Source organism: Dermacentor variabilis, chromosome 5, assembly GCF_050947875.1.
Source record: "Dermacentor variabilis isolate Ectoservices chromosome 5, ASM5094787v1, whole genome shotgun sequence".
NCBI lineage: Eukaryota > Metazoa > Arthropoda > Arachnida > Ixodida > Ixodidae > Dermacentor > Dermacentor variabilis.
In genome coordinates this window covers 193,075,989-193,093,211 of record NC_134572.1, presented here as the reverse complement: position 1 = coordinate 193,093,211, position 17,223 = coordinate 193,075,989, and the positions used below count along the sequence as shown (strand labels likewise).

General features: G+C 43.4%; 1 protein-coding gene across 4 annotated transcripts in view; it reads right to left on the bottom strand.

Moving 5' to 3' along the window:
• Window positions 1–17,223, bottom strand: part of LOC142583419 (alpha-1,3-mannosyl-glycoprotein 2-beta-N-acetylglucosaminyltransferase-like) — a 178,047-nt gene that overhangs the window by 40,485 nt on the left and 120,339 nt on the right. For 2 of the 4 annotated variants that reach the window (XM_075693879.1, XM_075693883.1), the window contains exons 2-5: window positions 10,377–10,505; window positions 10,047–10,158; window positions 8,398–8,518; window positions 6,693–6,801 (exon numbers count right to left, since the gene is read on the bottom strand). In XM_075693879.1, the coding sequence (XP_075549994.1) occupies window positions 6,693–6,801; window positions 8,398–8,518; window positions 10,047–10,158; window positions 10,377–10,475 (441 nt within the window). In that variant the 5' untranslated portion in view covers window positions 10,476–10,505. Of the gene's footprint in view, window positions 1–6,692; window positions 6,802–8,397; window positions 8,519–10,046; window positions 10,159–10,376; window positions 10,506–10,652; window positions 10,802–11,131; window positions 11,349–17,223 lie in introns of those variants that run through there. The other 2 variants (XM_075693880.1, XM_075693881.1) reach the window with 2 other exon arrangements.

Sequence of the window (17,223 nt, the reverse complement as noted above, 5' to 3'; positions counted from 1 at the left end):
TCAGTAGCAAGGGGCACCCCAAATCCTGAGATTATTGGTTGACAGCAAATGCGATGAGCGACGGCTGGTACGGGGTCAACTGCCTCTGAATTTACGGGAAATTGATACAACATAATAAGGCACAGGTTGGTGAGAACAGACTAGTGTAAAGTACTCAATTTTCCAAAGCTAACATAAGCCAAATACACAATTGTTTAGTATAACGGCTTACTCAGGGTGTCTAACAAGTTGGAATTTCTGAATTCCCCGAGTTTTCCAGGTTTTCCCTGAGTGCCTTTGCAAAATTCCCTGAGTGACACAGAACTTTGTTCAAGACAGGCTGACAGCATGTCGCCCGATGCTGTCACTCTTTAGTAAGCATGCTAGAAAATAAGTGACTTGATCCAGTTTGAATACTAAGGAGTAGTGTTTATGTTATTCAAAAAGAAAACAGAATGGAAGGGTTAGTAAAATGCATAGCAAATTAAGTATTTTCTAAAAAAATGGTATAGCCCATTGCAAATCGAGTCGAACATTCTCAAATAAAAATAAAAAGAAGATGCATACAGAAGCAAATATTTGCGAATATGAGCTATTTCTATCAAATGATAGCAAGTTCATTGGTAAGAGGCCTGAACTTTGCCACAAGCAGTATTCTCTCTCAGTTGCTGGAAATTCAACCTCAACTGTCTTGACGTACTCTCAGCCCGCACAAAATGCCTCAGTGTTGCAATTCGCTGCTTTAAAGAGTTTATTTTGGTTTGGATGAGGGACACCTGCATCTCTGAGTCAGCCAACACCTTGACTTTTTTTAGCTCAAGCTCGATAAAAGAAGAAGCAGCACGCTTCCTTCCCCATTCATTCCTCAATGTGTCAGTCCTTTCTTTTCTTGTACTCCTGCCACGCATTCGCCCCATGGACTATTTGAAGCAAGTCTTCTACTGCCCTTAAAGGGACCCTGAAACGATTTTGACAATTTTGCACAAACGTACTGAGTCGTTAGAGTAGGTCTTTCTGATCATTAATTGACGCATCTAAGTGCTCCGCGTAAAGCGTGTAATGTATTATAAGGTTTTAAAAATGTAAATTGCGCCGATCGTAGCACACTGCTCGGTGGAATTTTCAGCCGCCCCTATCCACATGATGTAAATCACCCAACTGACGTCAGTAGGACGAGCTATCTGATTGGCTGCCCAGGGTGCGTCATCGATAATTTTTCCACCTTTGTGGTGAACAAATGATGTTCGTAATAGTTGGAATGTTAGTTAACTTGTTTCTACAAAAAGAAAGTAACAGAAAGAGAATGCACAAAAACAATGTCTCACTACACTTAAGCACTTCCGGCACACAGCAAGCGTCGTCCGATTGTGTTGCAACATGCTCCATTTTGACGAGAGCTCCGCGGTCAGAGTCGGTCTCAGTCTTTTCGTGAGCACTATGATTTGACTGTTGTGTTCTGAACAGCAAACGTAACGACTGGCAATATGCCAAGCTGCGACATCGTGTCCCTCTGCAAGGCAGCAGCCGTGCAGACTGGCTGCAGCGCATCGGACTGCCGCTATCCGATCGGCGCCAGGATTTTCGCGTTTGCGACCGTCACTTTACACTGGAAAATTACTAGCGCAATAGCATTTCGCGAGTCCAGTATTAGGTTAAACACAAGCGCGAGGGGACAGGGCCTGGCCGTTTGACTGTGTCGTTTTAGGGGATGAGCAAAAGTGCAAATGTGAATGGTCTGCATGGTGCAGCCACCTGGTGGCACAGAGCTCAACCACACATAGTAGCAGTAACGAAATCTATTCCTATTTGCTGCTGGTGTACATTTTTCGCAGGAGTGTAATCGTAAACACGTTTTTTGCAAAAGTTTAAAATGTTTTACAATTGGTTAGAGCAATATTAGCGCTTTGTTTGGCTGGTTATGCTCTGCACCAACAGGTGGCTGGACCATGCAGAGTGATCAGGCCGCTCACATACGTCTACACTAAAGTTCTTTCATCAGCTTGAGTTTACGCCTCCACCCATCCGTCGAAATGCCCGGCTCGCCTATGGTTAACGGAATACCAGACACATTCGGCACTGTGACAGAATGCTCGCAATGCACGCTTCTTTGATAGCTCTCGCTTGGGGTCGATCGCCTGCCAAAAAGTTAGGAGAGGCTTCACGCACTCACTCCTAGAGAACCGGAAGTCGACGACATGACGTGCCATCATGACGCAGAGCCAGTGAAGGCGGAGCTTAGCCCTGATCACTCGGCGAGCGAGTTGAGAAGAAAATGCATGACTATGGAGTAGGGTAACTTGTAATCATCCGTAGCTCTCTTAATACGAGACGTTTCACCCAAATTGTGGTGCAAATGAATAACTTAAGCTGTACCTTACTCGTGTACAAAATTCCTCCGAACCGTTTCAGGGGCCCTGTAAGGGCTCAAATAGCCACAGAAACATCCGAAAAAGCTCCGAAGGCTGACAGTACACTTATTAGGCATATCAGTGCTCGTACTGTGAGAGGAGACAGCACTTGCACGCGTGTAGAATTAAGGAATACATACTGTGTCCCGTGATAACTTCCCCTTCCCACGCTTGTTAAGCATCACCGCAATACTTTTTGTACGCTTCACCGGGAAATATTTCTGTATTGAGGCGAAGCTGACTTTCGAGAACCGGCATTATGCAACACGCTATGCTTTCAGAGCTTTGAAGCCAATTGCGAGGATTACAAATGTGGAGTCAGTGCCACTGCTAACAGCAGCGAATTCGTTAAATGAAAAACACATAATTGAACGCAGGAAGCTTAATAGCGAACGTCGAAGCTGCTATACCTACGTTGCCACGGTGGTGCTTGCGGATACGTGCAAGAGCGCCGGTTAGAGGCGCCGAGATAATCAAAATGGTGGCGATGGTGGCTTTGATTAATGCATCTTGGGTACTAGGCATGAACACACACAGAAACAAGAAAGGACATGGAACAGGTTTCTGTGTGTGTTTGCGCATAGTACCCAAGATTAATTGTGACCAACTCGACCAACAAGACGTCCTTTTACGATTAATGCCGTTTTGGAATTGCGGCCACAGCAGAAAGTCCAGAAAATCTGACGGCGAAGGGTTCTTGCATCCAAAATTTCAGACAGTCTTGTACATTGACTCTATGGGTATGTGGCGGTGCTATGAAGCCATCCGGATTATCGGGCATGTTCCAAAAATCCAGTGCCTGGAAAATCGGCGACTATACATGGGAAACTCCAGTAGACAACACGGCGTCAAAGACTATTCGCTACAATTCCTCTCTGTTAGTCGAGCCAGCATAGGCGCGACTTTCGTGCCCTTTATATATAATTACAGCTAATTTTCCCTGATAGAAGCCCAAATTTCCCGAGTTTTCCTTGAGTATTACAAGACTTAAAAATCCTTGAGAATTCCTGGTTCTCTCTATTTTCCCGGTTGGTAGACACTTTGCTACTAGTTAAACTTTTTACCGATGTTACCAATGACAATGTAATTGCAGTGTTCCAACATCATGTTAAAAGAAACCAACTTGCTAATAAATTCATGTGTATATCATTATTCGATTCAATATTCAATAAGTATTGCTATTCAATTCGTATCAGAAAAATTTGTGTTCACACACCCCAAGAAACTAACGATGAGATGGCAGCGAGTGCGAGGGGTGGAAAGGGAGTCCAGAAACGAGTCGGAGCTAAAAGATTTAATTATGGGGATTTACGTGCCAAAACCACTATCTGATTATGAGGCACGCAGTAGTGGGGGACTACGGAAATTTAGATCACCTGGGGTTCTTTAATGTGCACCTAAATATAAGTAAACGGGTGTTTTCGCATTTCACCCCCATTGAAATGTGGCCACTGTGGCTGGGATTTGATCCCGCGACCTCATGCTTAGCAGCCCAACACCATAGCCACTAAGCAACCACGGCGGGTACAAGTCTGAGCTTTCCACATGCGAAGGGAAGAGTGCCCCTTCAGGACAGAGTAGACAGAGAAAGCTGCCTGGCAGTGCTTCTCAGGTGTCAGTCATTAGGTTCGCAGTTTCGTGCGGGTTATATGAGACGTGCAGAATCTCAGGTTGTACAGTCAAGGTTTTTAAAATTGTCTCCAGAGAGAGTTTGCCGGGACTGGGGCTCTGGCACACTGCAAAACCAGGGGACTAACAACCGGGTTCCCCTGTTGTTCCTTTTGCTCAGTGCATTCAGACGTTTTTTTTGTTGTTGTTGTGGTTATTGGCAAACAGCACTCTACAGTTTTTCTTGTTTACAGGTGATGAGACCCACATGCTTTTTACCTGTCACTGTCAATCCTGAAACATTGCAACTGGTATGATCGAAGATCCCTCACATTACATGCCCTTTCCCCGGACACAATTGCCCATGCTTTTCGTGCACTACGAATTAATCTGTGATGTGAAGATGGGACACACTGTCCACAAGTTCACCATGTGCAACTCTAGGGTGGAACACGGGGCAGACTGATTGGTTGTTGAGATTTCACATCCCAAAGCAATTCAGGGACCACGAGGGCCTTGGCAGATGACTGGATTAACTTTGACCCCCTGGGGGTACCTTGAACTTATACACTCATTGTGGTACCTTTTCGTTTTGCTCTACAGATTGCCCATTTTTGTTCATGCCCAGCAAAATGCTCAAAATATAATACAGACTACCTTATGTTTTTCTATTGTTGCTTTCTTTGTACTTCTTGTGCCACCCATTCCTTTGCTCTGCAGATTCTTTGAAAGAGTTGCCAATTTTGTTCACCCATTGCAGGAATGTACAAGGAGTAATTGAAATCAGAAATGTCTTTTTTTTCTGTTTGTACTTCTTGCGAAACCTTTCCTTTGAAATGCAGAATCCTTCGGCACATTCTCTCTCTCCTTTTGCACTTAGAGCTGTATTTAACTACAGTATACGAAAGCAGCCACTACAATCTTTGCTTTCTTAGCCTTTGCTTTATTTTTTTATCTGTTATCATTTTACATAATCTGAATTTGGCTCTCTCTCCTGTTTCGTATCTATAGCAACTTGTTGCTGCCTGCCAGGAACCGCCAGTCAAGCCTAATATGGCTTTCACAGGCCTGACTTTTGTACCTTTTCCATTGAAAGCAAGCAATAAATTATTATTATTACTATCATACAAGGTGTGGTACGCGAGTTTTTCTGTAGCTCACCTAAATCAAGATGTGGCTATCACTGCCTAGAATTCTACGCGCGACCTTGTGGTCACCAGTAGAAAGCTATGGTGACCGAGCCAAGGTGGCAGGCAGTATTATCAGACTGCAAGGTGGACAGAATGCAGCAGAGAAAGACCTCGGCTATCAGCGAGTGATAAGTAAAGCTGGAAGAATTGTCTTGTGGCACTTTTGCAAGCTTTGGTGTGCTTTTTGCAACATGAGAGTGAAAGGAAAGCATACAATTTTCTGCTCTCAAACCACGTGGCTTGTGCTATTGTACTGCTTTTCTCAAAACTTAGTACGCTGTAGTCTGGGCTACTGCAAATTTCAAATAAAGCAAATTCATTATTAAGAAAATTTATTATGCCAGTAGAGGAAAAAGGGCTGCATTATTATTATGACACGAGGTAATCACAGGGGTGATTCAGTGGCCACAATTTACGTTGCCATTGTTATAAACAATAGTGCGAAATAACATTATATTCTAGAATATGGCCTTGAAATAGATAAGCAACATACTATGTACTTTGAAATGTATATGAATGCCCTCCCGCTCTTATGCTCAGAAGTGTGATGTACACCCAGCAGTTTCAAAGCAAGCCACTAGCACTAGTACAACAGTACAGTAAAACCTCAATAACTATCATCTCATTAATTCGAACAATTGGATGATTCAGACACATCCTCTGGTCCCGGCAGGTGTAAGCATTATTTGATTAGATCAAACTTGTTAATTAGGACTTATTGGGCCACACGTGCGTCAATTCAGACAACTCTCGGAGCTTGGTGATAGTGGAGCGCTACAAAAATGGCCAGTGCCGCGTGTGACACTGCGCTGGCCGTGTGCCTTCACAATTGCTTAGTTGCAATCTACGATTGCGTCCACAGCCACCACAGTTTCGTCCACAGCGGTTGTGGCAAACAGTAGCTTTGTTCCGACTTTGCACACGCGTTGGCCATGTGCCTTCATAAATGTGTAGTGGCCATCTACGGTTGTGTTGATAGCGACCGCGGTTTTGTCCGCAGCAGTTGTGGCAAAAAATAGTTTCGTTTTAACTCTGTGAAAACCTGTTGAGGATTAAGAGCCCCGGCTACATTGCAATGGACGGACAATCTGTTGCCGACCAAAATATAATGGCAAAAAAATTGGCAAATATTGGCAAAAAAATAATCAGGGTGTGCGTGCAGTAGTGAAAAGCATGTCTCAGATGAAGGCACACACTTCAGCTATGCTACAAAGAAAGTCGCGAGGCCTTTGCTGCTGCAAGCGCTAATCAGTCACAAGACGATGAGAATTGCAGCTTCCACACTGCTTTTGCGCAAAATAGAAACAGTATTTGCTCATTCATTTAGTAAATAAAAGTGTGTTGACATAGTAAGCATTTGTTTATTGGTTTCGTGATGCCATCAATAATTCGACATTCGTTTAATGCGGAACTTTCCTTCAGTCCCACAAATCTGAATAACGAGGTTTTACCGACACATAAGTGTTGGCCGTTACATGCACGTCACAGAAAGAAGGAACACACTTGCCTTAATAAGCGTGAGTTGGTCACCATAGTCTTGAATTGCTTTGGAGGTCAGGGCATGGTTGCAATCTTGGCTCACTATGATGGGGAACTGCTTCTTGGAAGGCCGGTACCTGAGAGAGCAGAAAATGTTAACTGGAATTCAACCATCTCACACCCACGTCAGGTGGGCGGCGACTTCAAAGGCCTGTGAAGGCAATGTGCTGAGCTGTCAACTTGCTGCAATGACAGCTGAATAACATGGATTAGCAAAAGCAGGACTATTGAAGCACCTTCAAATGTCTGCTGGTGTAATGCAGCACATTCACAAAATTACATTATTTATGTTTTGTTTGCGAGACATCTGTCTTTATTTCCACACCATCTTGTTACAAGGAATTACCAGCTAGATGGCATGTACAGATGACCGCAAAAGTTTATGGGACACAGGCACTATGATAAATGCAACTTTATGCTCTGTTAAGGCATGCTGCTTCTAATTTGACGAACCACAACTGGTCAAGAAACCTTGAACATGAGGCTAAGTGCCCAGACTTTGAGGGAACCTAACATTTTTTGCAAATCCAGTGTCCCGTAAACTTTAGTAACGAAATATACAATCTGTTGTGCGGAATGCACCATCTCAAAATTCATCAACAGGAAAGAGAGCAGTGATGCCGCCAGTGGCTTCACTGCTGCCAGTGTGAGAATTTGACTGCAGCTAACACAAAACATGCACAAATTCAATTAAGCAATCGGTGAAAAACAGGTAACATATCTTGCTGCTGGTTAAGGACAAATAATGTTATGCCAACTGTTTTGCAGTAAGTAAAAGGAAAACTGCCTAAGCAGCTCCATGATCATTTAGTGCAAATTTGAACAAGTTTTAACAGCTGCAAAGAAACAGCAGTAGGTATTTGAGTGCTGAAGTAAAAGATATGCAATTCTGAATAAAAAAAGAATTTATCATATTTCCCCCATTAGGTGTAAAGGCAGGATCAGATTAGTGAGCTGCACTAATGAATATCACCCGAAACTTAATTGTGTGGTTTCATATCTTGAAACTCTACAGTGCGTTATGCAGAACACCTCCAGGCAGCCATCTCCAATTCTTTAAAGCGCACCTACACCTGCATTACACACGCATTTTTGTATTTTCCCTCCAAACGAAATATGTGGCCTGGAGTCAAACCTCTATGACCTCATGCTCGGAAGCGGAATGCCACAGCTAATGAACCTGCAGCGGATCCCAGATGGGCGCTGCTGTCGCAATACCCAAATCCAACATTATATCCAGGTTCAAGGTTTTTTTTTTTTTTTACTTCAAGTGGGGCGATTTACCTCCAGAGTTGTTTGCTTTGAGCAGCAAGCTTGGCACCCACTGCTGCTTGCAATATATAAAACTTCTTTCCTTGTGAACCTTGTTAATGATTGCAATGGCTAGTCATCAGTAGTTTTGGTTTCATACTGGCTTGTTTGAGCATTTCATTCGCACGTATATTAACCCCCTTGCATGCCCTTAATTTATTAAAATTCATCAGTTGAAGTAGTACTAGCACTCTGTCCTCTTTGATTTCCTTTTACATTCACAATATTCCTTTTGCACTGAAAATTATGTCGCAGCAAAAGAGTGCCTAAATATATTCTCTGCAATCAGCTCTATTATGCTTTATATAGGTTGTTCCCAGAAGGACGCACCAAGCCCTGCCTTGCACCACTGAATTACTCACTGCAGCAGCTGGTCAATGGGGCGCTTCACCGTGACCCTGTTGCACGCAAAGAGCAGGACAGCGATGACCGGACTGTCCTTGGTGGGCTGGCCATGGCTCTCATTCTGGGCCTGCAGAAGCTCTGCAGAGGGTGATAGCAGTAGCACCGGAGTAAAGACACAGAAGCTTCACGCGAAGCTTTTAATCTGTCACTCACTCACACACAGCACAACTAGCATTATTTGTGGAGCAGTCTGAATGCTCGAAATTTCACCTGCCCAACCTAATCACATCAACACTTTTTAGCCACAAACAACAACCTTGAGGACATCTTGTTTACCTCACCCTCCCAAAACCTGAACCCCATTTCACATCAAAGAAAATTAAAACAACTTGTTCACATTTATGGCCGTGAGGAGGACACTGGTGCGAAGAAAATATTGATATAATTCCGCAAAAATTAATTAGTATGGTAACTACTTATTTAGCAATTGATGAGCTGAACTATCCCCAACCGAAAACTCCCTCCAGCATTTCAAAAACTCAGCTCTACGTTGGGTTTACAGTGCTTAGATCAGAGATTTTAGGCATCAAATTCAGCATAACAAAAATGGTATGTTGGACTTTGTGGACCGGGCACAGTAGACATCTTAACATTTAAGGAGCAGTGACACATTTTAAAAGTCCTGGAAAATACAACACACTTCTCACACATAAAAGGATGATGCTTAACCAGTACTAATGTTGGGAACTACTTGTCAGGTATTTTAACTTGATACTATGCTTGTACGGGTGTCACACGGTGCATTCTCAATTGTTATCAAGCCTGATCTGGATCGAATTTCTAGACAAGGATTGGCTACGTTCCGCAGTGAGCGCTACGAAGCCAAGCACAATCAAAAGATTCAATGCCGATTGGGCTCAACCATGATCAAATATGCACTTTGTGACACCCATATTAGTTTTAGACTACCAGACATGGCATTGGACACCATCACGATGACACGACACAGACATAATGATGTTGCCCATAAAAAAAAAAAAAAAGAAACAGGTGCCGTGCATGTTTTTTTTTTTTTTGCTGCATTGGTGCGTGGAATCTGTAGCGATTGCAGCAACGTAGTGAGTCAATGTATTCTGACACTGAATACTTTGTTTAGCGCAAAACAATAGACACAAGAAAGACGACAGGACAAGGACAGTGTTGCGCCTTGTCCTGTCGTCTTTCTTGTGTCTATTGTTTTCCGCTAAACAAAGTATTCATGGATTCGCACCAACTAGCCCACCAATGCATTGTGCTGAAGTATCCCGACACATTAATCTCCTTAGTGCCGAAACCTAAATCAGCTAATAAAAGGTATTAAAGTAAATTGCTTAAGTCCTCATGCATGGCTGTATTTTTTCTAGCATTTAGAGAGTTTGGACTTTCAATGAACGAACACATACACACAAGACTCCATAAATGTTGTGTCAGTACATATATGGGGTGACAAGAATATTATTCATATATCCAAAGTTCTCTTCAAACATGTACTACCATTAGTTATGTTTGGGCAATGGACTCTGCAGTGATCAAAACAATTGTGCCTGTGGGTGTGAACTTCCCCACTACCGAAGTTCAGAGTAATGAACTCTATTTCAAATGCGCTATATAAAAAGCTTGCACTTACTTTCTTTTAGCTCTCGCAAGCTGCCAAGGAGCTTTGCATTTGCACGACCTTGTTCGGCGAGCTCTTGCTCTAACAGATCTAACTGAGCTTGAACTTTCCCAGGGCGGAAAACCTGTAGACAGGAAAAAACATTTATATCTGCTTGAAATATATTAATACTTGGCCTCACTGACTACAGTGTTGCAAGAAAACAGACCTGCTAGTAAAAACCTTCATTGGAAACGCCATAAGAAGAAAAAAATATATATGGCCCTGGCAGTTATACACATGCTGTCACATTACAGAGTCCAGAGGACAAAACCTGAGAAGTGAAAGCACGTCTACACTTACCTTCCCTGTCAATGGCCGCTGAAGGAAAAGAAGGTACGTTATGCCTCCCCATGTTAAAAATGCAAGTGAAACAAATAAAAAGAAGTTTCTTTTACGCATTGCAACATAGCAATTTTCTCCAGGTCATAGCTGCAAAAAGAGAGAACGAGAGCCATTAAACAAGCGCCGAATCGGGATTTAAAAAAAATTAAACAAAAGAGGACGGGAAGACCACCAGAAAGTCATAGAATTATTTAACTAAAGGCAACCGCTGTAAACGTTATCAGCACAGCTTACCGAAGTTAGTTTGATGTAAATGCGACCCGTAATGCCGACGGCAGAGGAACCCAGCGAACGCAAAACAACCGTACAGTCAAGGAAACAGTCGGAAGTTATTGCTACAAACCACAACACGCACAACGGCGCTGTCCGGATTCATCTCATGCGACAGAGCGCAACTGTTACACACGAGCGTACTATTGGCAAGGCCACTCGGAGGCGATCAGCAGACGAAATTGCCACGTCCAATGTGCCACCACGGTTGCGAAAGATAAGCGGGTTCACAGCAGTCGGCCTCACGCCGGTTACGATAGGGAAGCTCCGTGGGTTCAAGGGCAATAGGCGATCCTCGAGCGCCGATGTAGTGCACACTGTGTGCTACCCCATGCCGAAGTGTTTGCGGCAATACTATGGCGACTTGACGAGCGCATCAACACCGGACGGAAAAACGTAAATAAGTGGCTACGTGAGCTCGCGACAAGTGGTCAGGAGCTTACCGATACTCGGGAGTCGCTGTGGTCGGCAGCCTCACCTCGCACAAGCAAGGCCGCCTCGAGCACGCCAGGCGGTTCAAACTAGCTTCATCGCATGCGCGAGTCCAGCAGCGCTGACTTGGTAAAACTATCCGAGAACCAGGCGGGTTAAAAAAACAGAATCGTCTGGCATCAGCCGCAACGAAACGACGACACGACCATGTTGACGAGTAACGCCCCCTATCACCGGTCGAGTACACGTAAAAGAAATGTCATTGTTGCTTACCGGCCATGTCGCAAACAACCGCTTTCAGCAGAGGCAGTGCGTGCGCAACTCTGTTGACGTGCCAACACAGGAAAGCGTACTCGTGACCGTTTGCGCACTCGTGCAAGGTTGCAGCACTAGCGTGATGCAAAGAAAAGTTGCAGTTTCGCCTGAGAGGCGAACCACCGATTATGATAGGACAACGTTCTGTACAAAGTAAGGTTTGTAGTTTTATCTGCCGAACATTAACATAGGCGCACTAATTAAATTAACAAGCATGGTGTCACGCGCGCACTAGCAAACGGTACACCTCACTCGATGTCCGCCACTGGCGTAGCCAGAAATTTCGTTCGGGTCTCACGTTGCAGCTCGGCCTCCTCCTGTTAAAATTTGTCGAGGGATCAAAAACATGAATAATACCTGCATTGCCATAGCCAAAGATGCTGCAAACGAATTCTTAGATGCTACGCACTGTAAAGTAAAATATGTATTTTTTCATGCAATAATATGTATACTCGTATGCCCCAAGAACTGTGCCCGAAATAACTCATGTCAATTATTCCATGTTTTTTGCCTAATAAATAAAGAAAATATTACACGAACATTAGAACTATATAAGTTCGAAACCAGCAAAGAAGTGCATGCCACTGACATGAAAAATGTAAAGGCGATGAAATTAACAATTTGAGAACAAATATAGTTTAATGAAACTTCTACGGGTGTCACACGGCGCACTTTTGATCGCGATCAAGCCCGACCCGGATCGAGTTTCTCAGTCGTGATTGGCTCCTTTGCAAAAAATGCGCGAGAGAGCCAATCGCTGTCGAGAATTTCGATCCGGATCGGTGCCGATTGCGATCAAAAGTGCACGTGTGACGCCGGTATTTGTCATTCAAGAACCTTGTTTACATTTTTCTACATATGCAACTGCCAGGGGAAAATATCAATGACGCTGTCCTTTGCTCCAATGTATTGCGCAGGAGCAGCTGTCACCGGTCGTGTATTGCCAAAATTATAGTCGCAGCAGGGAGCACATCTAAAAAGCAGGAGTTCCGCAAAATATACGGGGGCGAGTCAAATGAAAGTGAGCAAATGCGAATATATGACAAACAAGGTACTTTATTAAAAATTACTCTTCATGAGCATTTATAGACATTTGTCCCACTGACTCACGAGTCGCGCGCGCGATTCCCGTATTGTGATACTGCTTGCGCTGCTGCTTCAAAAAGCCTGTAACTGACTCTCACGTCACCATCCGGCACAAATCTGGTTCCCTTGAGCTGTTTTTTCAATTGCCCCAATATATGAAAGTCACAAGGCGACTTAAAGGGACACTAAAGGTTACAGTAAAGGAACTAAGGGACACAGTAAAGGAAAGGTTACAGTAAAGGACACTAAGGGACACATTAAAGGAAAAAAATGCTACTTGTCTACGTCTATTCGATTCTAAGAAAAAATAACATTTGACGTTACCCTTCAGTAATATGGGTGTTCGAAAGGCTTCGTTTTCGCTCGACTCTGCACGCTCTACTCTGCGCCGCGCACGCTTTGGAGTTTCAGTAGTTTCGTTATCGCGTCGTGCTGTGAGGGTTCTGCTGGCTCGCGAAACTTTCATTTGGAACAAGCAGTGAGAATGCCACGTCCATGTGATGTCGTGGGAATGTGCCACCACGTTGCCCTCGTTGCCCTCGGAAGCCCTCGTTGCTTTCCCGCTCCGGAGAGCCGGTGTCGAGGCCGCCGTCGTAGTACGCTACGACGCCGGCAGTGCGAGCCCTCAGCAGCAGGTCGCGCTCGTCGGTGCTCAAATCGCTGAAGTTGAGCCCACCATCGCGAGCCAATCTGTGTCCATTGCGACGAGCGTCGAAGTTAGCGTCATAGAATGAAGTACCAGCTTATGGGCGTCTTGCGCTGGAGTTTGAGGTATAGTAGCGGCGCCTGGTGGCGGTGCGGGAAACGACATCTGGGTCGTGCCAGCTTGGGTCGTATTGAGCCCTGGCTGTGGCGAAGCACGTTTCTAGGCCGAGTTTTGCGTCGATTCGCACATTTTTATGCCCTGTTGCGAGTGCGAAAAGGCTCGTCGCTTCTCATAGACCACGCCGACCACGCTGCGAGCTCGCCGCAGCCTATAGTTTAACGAAAACGGACTCTCCGTGTGCCGTGGGACGTAATGTGGGACGTAATTCGTTTCTCCTTCCGCTAGCCACCATACTCCCGCTTTCGCTCTGCTGTCGGCTCTGTCTTGGCTCTGTTTCTGGCCGCGCGTTCGCGTTTTGCGCAGAAAAGCCGTAGCGCCGTCTGCGGACGCCGTTCTACTCACCGATGGCGCACGTCACTATGAGACCATGATGTCAGTACTCCTCGATCGGAGGGCGGGCGATTTGAACTGCGCTAGAGGTACGCGGACGCTCCAGAACGCATTTTCTCTTAAAATAAGTCTCTCCTTGGCACGAAACAAGCGTTTCGAGGTTTCTGTGATGGTATTTAAACAGTCCACGTTGACTTAATAGTAACCTTTAGTGTCCCTTTAAGACAGATGTTGCAGCGTTTCCCACTTGAGCTTTGCCAGTTTTGTGTTAACCACATCAGCGACTTGGGGACGGGCATTCTCTTGGAGCAAGATGACCCCATTCGTCAATTTTCCACGTCGTTTGTTCTTGATAGTGACATGGAGCCGTTCCAGCATTTCACAATATCGGAAACAATTGGTGGTCTCTCTAGGTTTAGCAAATTCTACCAGTAATGGCCCCTGACAAACGAAAAAAAAGAAAAACCTTTCCGGCGGAAATGACGGCCTTTGCTTTCTTTGGGGGTGGTGAATTCGAATGTTTCCACTGTAAGCTTTGCCCTCGTGTTTCAGGCTCCTAGTAGTGGCACCATGATTCGTCCCCAGTCACAATCGCAGACAAGAAGTCGTCACCTTCATTGTGATACTGATGAGTCAAGGCAGCGCTGAATCTCTCCGTCTTCTGGCGGTGGTCCAAATGTTGGGCATCCATTGCACACACAAGAGCTGATAACCGAGATGTTCATGAATTATGGTGCGAACCGAACCGTGATTGATGTTCACACGCTCTGCCAGTTCATTGATGCTTATCCGCCGTTCTTCTCTAATCAGCTCGTCAACCTTAGCAATTGTGTCGGGAGTGATTGCACAGTGGCTTCGGCGCGGTCTTGGATCGTCTTTGCAACTTTCACGCCCTCCTTTGAACCGTTTCCTCCAATGCTTCACAGTGGGCAATGAAGTGCAATGTTCAACACACACGGCAGCCACATGGCGACTAATTTCTTTTTGGGAAACACCTTCAGCTGTCGAAAACCTCACAACACCATGCTCTTCAACTTTTGGAGCGTCCATTAATATGCCACGCAACCATGTTCGACCAGTGTATGAGTACATTAAAGAACATTTATCCTCACATCTGCATGTCACTTTTGTAAATGAGAGATCCTTGTGAATGAATGAATGAATGAATGTTTATTTCATCTTGAGTACAATTTCAAGAAAGGTGCAGGGGCAAAAGGCACAAAGCGCCTGTCCCTGTACCCGCAATATACGCTTTTATTATACATTATTTAGTGGTAGTTCATTGGCAGTGAGCGGACACACATATCATTACGTATTTTAACACATTGTACACGAGTTTACACAAACTGAGAACAGAATTGACAAAATTATTGGGTTACAGTTTGCTTACTAATATAGATGGTGAAAAAATAAAATGTTCCCCTTTTCTCCCCTCTTCTTCTTTCCTCTCCCAGTCCACAAACAATACAGTACAGGTTATACATGTAAATTACCATAGTACACTAAAGTGCAGCATATAACCATGAACGTGTATGTATCCATGTAAAAAAGAAAAAAAGCGGGTTATAATATATTTATGTTGCAACAATCACTCTCTCAAACACTGTGTTAGTAACAATTCCTTCACATGGTTTTTGAAGGCATTTCTAGTCATACTGAAATCAATGTTATCTTCTAGCTTATTTAGGATTGTTAGTACTTGGTACCTGGTTGTTTGTTTACTATAATTGATCCTTGTGTTTAGGGTCGGTTTTCTTTTCAGTCTCATATCGTAAGGAACTTCATTAATGTTTTCGTGTATATATAGTGCATTTTTATATATATACTGTAGTAGTTTAAAATCATAAATGTTGCAAGCTTTAAGCATTTGGTATTTAAAAAATAATGGTAATGTGCTTAGTTCATGACATGGTCCCTGATAGTTTTCATAAATGCACAATACTTTCTTTTGTAGAATAATAAGCCTGTTGTAGTTAGTTTTTGTTGTGGTAGCCCATACCAATACGTCGTACGATAATCTGGAGTAGAACAGTGAAGTATATAAGTTTTGTTTCAGTCAGATAGATATTAAATGTCCAATTTTATACAAGCATCCAACAGATCGGAAGAGTTCGGTAGCTAAATTATTAATGTGTACATTCCATGAAAGGTGCTCTTGGAACCAAACACCAAGGAACTTTTACTCCTTAACCCTGGTTATCTGTTGCCGCTCAAAAGTTAAAACTATTTCCCTACTTAGTGGTTTGTTAAGTGCACAAAATATTATGTACTTTGTTTTCGCTGTGTTAAGCTGCAGCCTATTTTGCCGTAGCCAGGCCACGAGGGACGTAAGGTAGGTGTTGGCCCTTCTTTCTAAATCTATTAGATCTGTAGACTTACAAAGATATTAGTATCATCGGCATACATAATAAGTTCAGGAGAGTTGGGTATAGTTACAATGTCATTAATGTAAACAAGGAATAAAAACGGTCCTAATATTGACCCCTGTGGAACTCCTTGTGTTAACTTTAGCTGTGATGATGTGGTGTCTTTTATTTACACGATTTGATAGCGATCACTCAAGTAGTTTTTAACGAGCTCTAGTACAACTCCCCGCACGCCATATCTAGACGGTTTGTGCAGTAGGATATCGTATTTTATTGAGTCAAATGCTTTCTTTAAGTCTAGAAATAAACCAAGTGTTAGCTTTTTACTGTCACTGTTTGTAAGTATGCTATCTTTAATACATCACAACGCTTCTTCACTTGATCTATTTTTTTGAAATCCATATTGGCTACTAGACAAGATTTTGTGTTTGTCAAAAAAAAAAAGAAATCAGCCTTTGGTTAATCACACTTTCAAAGATTTTGGACAAAATGGGGAGCACCGATATCGGTCACTAATTTGATAAATTATTTCTTTCACCTCCTTTAAATATAGCTCTTACTCGTGCTATTTTAAGTTTATGTGGGAAAACACCGGTTGTTAGCATGAGATTATTAATGTGAGCAATTGACCCCGAAACAAGGTGAGATATTTGTTTTAATTCTTTAGAGCCAATTTTGTCAATTCCAGGGGTGACATTACTTTTCTGCAGCCTTATGGACGCTTCCACTTCGGTAGGAGATGCTGGTTGCATGAATATTGTTTGTTCTAACGTAGGTATAGCTGTAATATTAGACTCACAATCAGTGGCATTAGGCTCTTCATAACATCCTGCATTTATGAAATGGGCATTCATTGAGTTAGCCAGATCCTCACCACAAGTAGTTCTACCATTTATAGTCATTTCCTTTATATCACCGAACTGTTTCTTTCTATTAGTTAATGCATCTCCCATTTCCCACACCTTCTTAGGGTTGTCATAAATGTTCTCAAATTTTGCTGTGTAGTAATTATTTTTAGCTTTTCTTAAATCACTGTTCAGAGAATTTCGGAATTTTTTGTATCTACAAAACACTTCAGGATTCCGGCAACTGAGGAATTCGTGGCATAATTAATTCTTATCCTTTATATGTTGATACAGACTTTTGTTTATCCAAGGTTTTCTGTATTTTTTATTTCTAC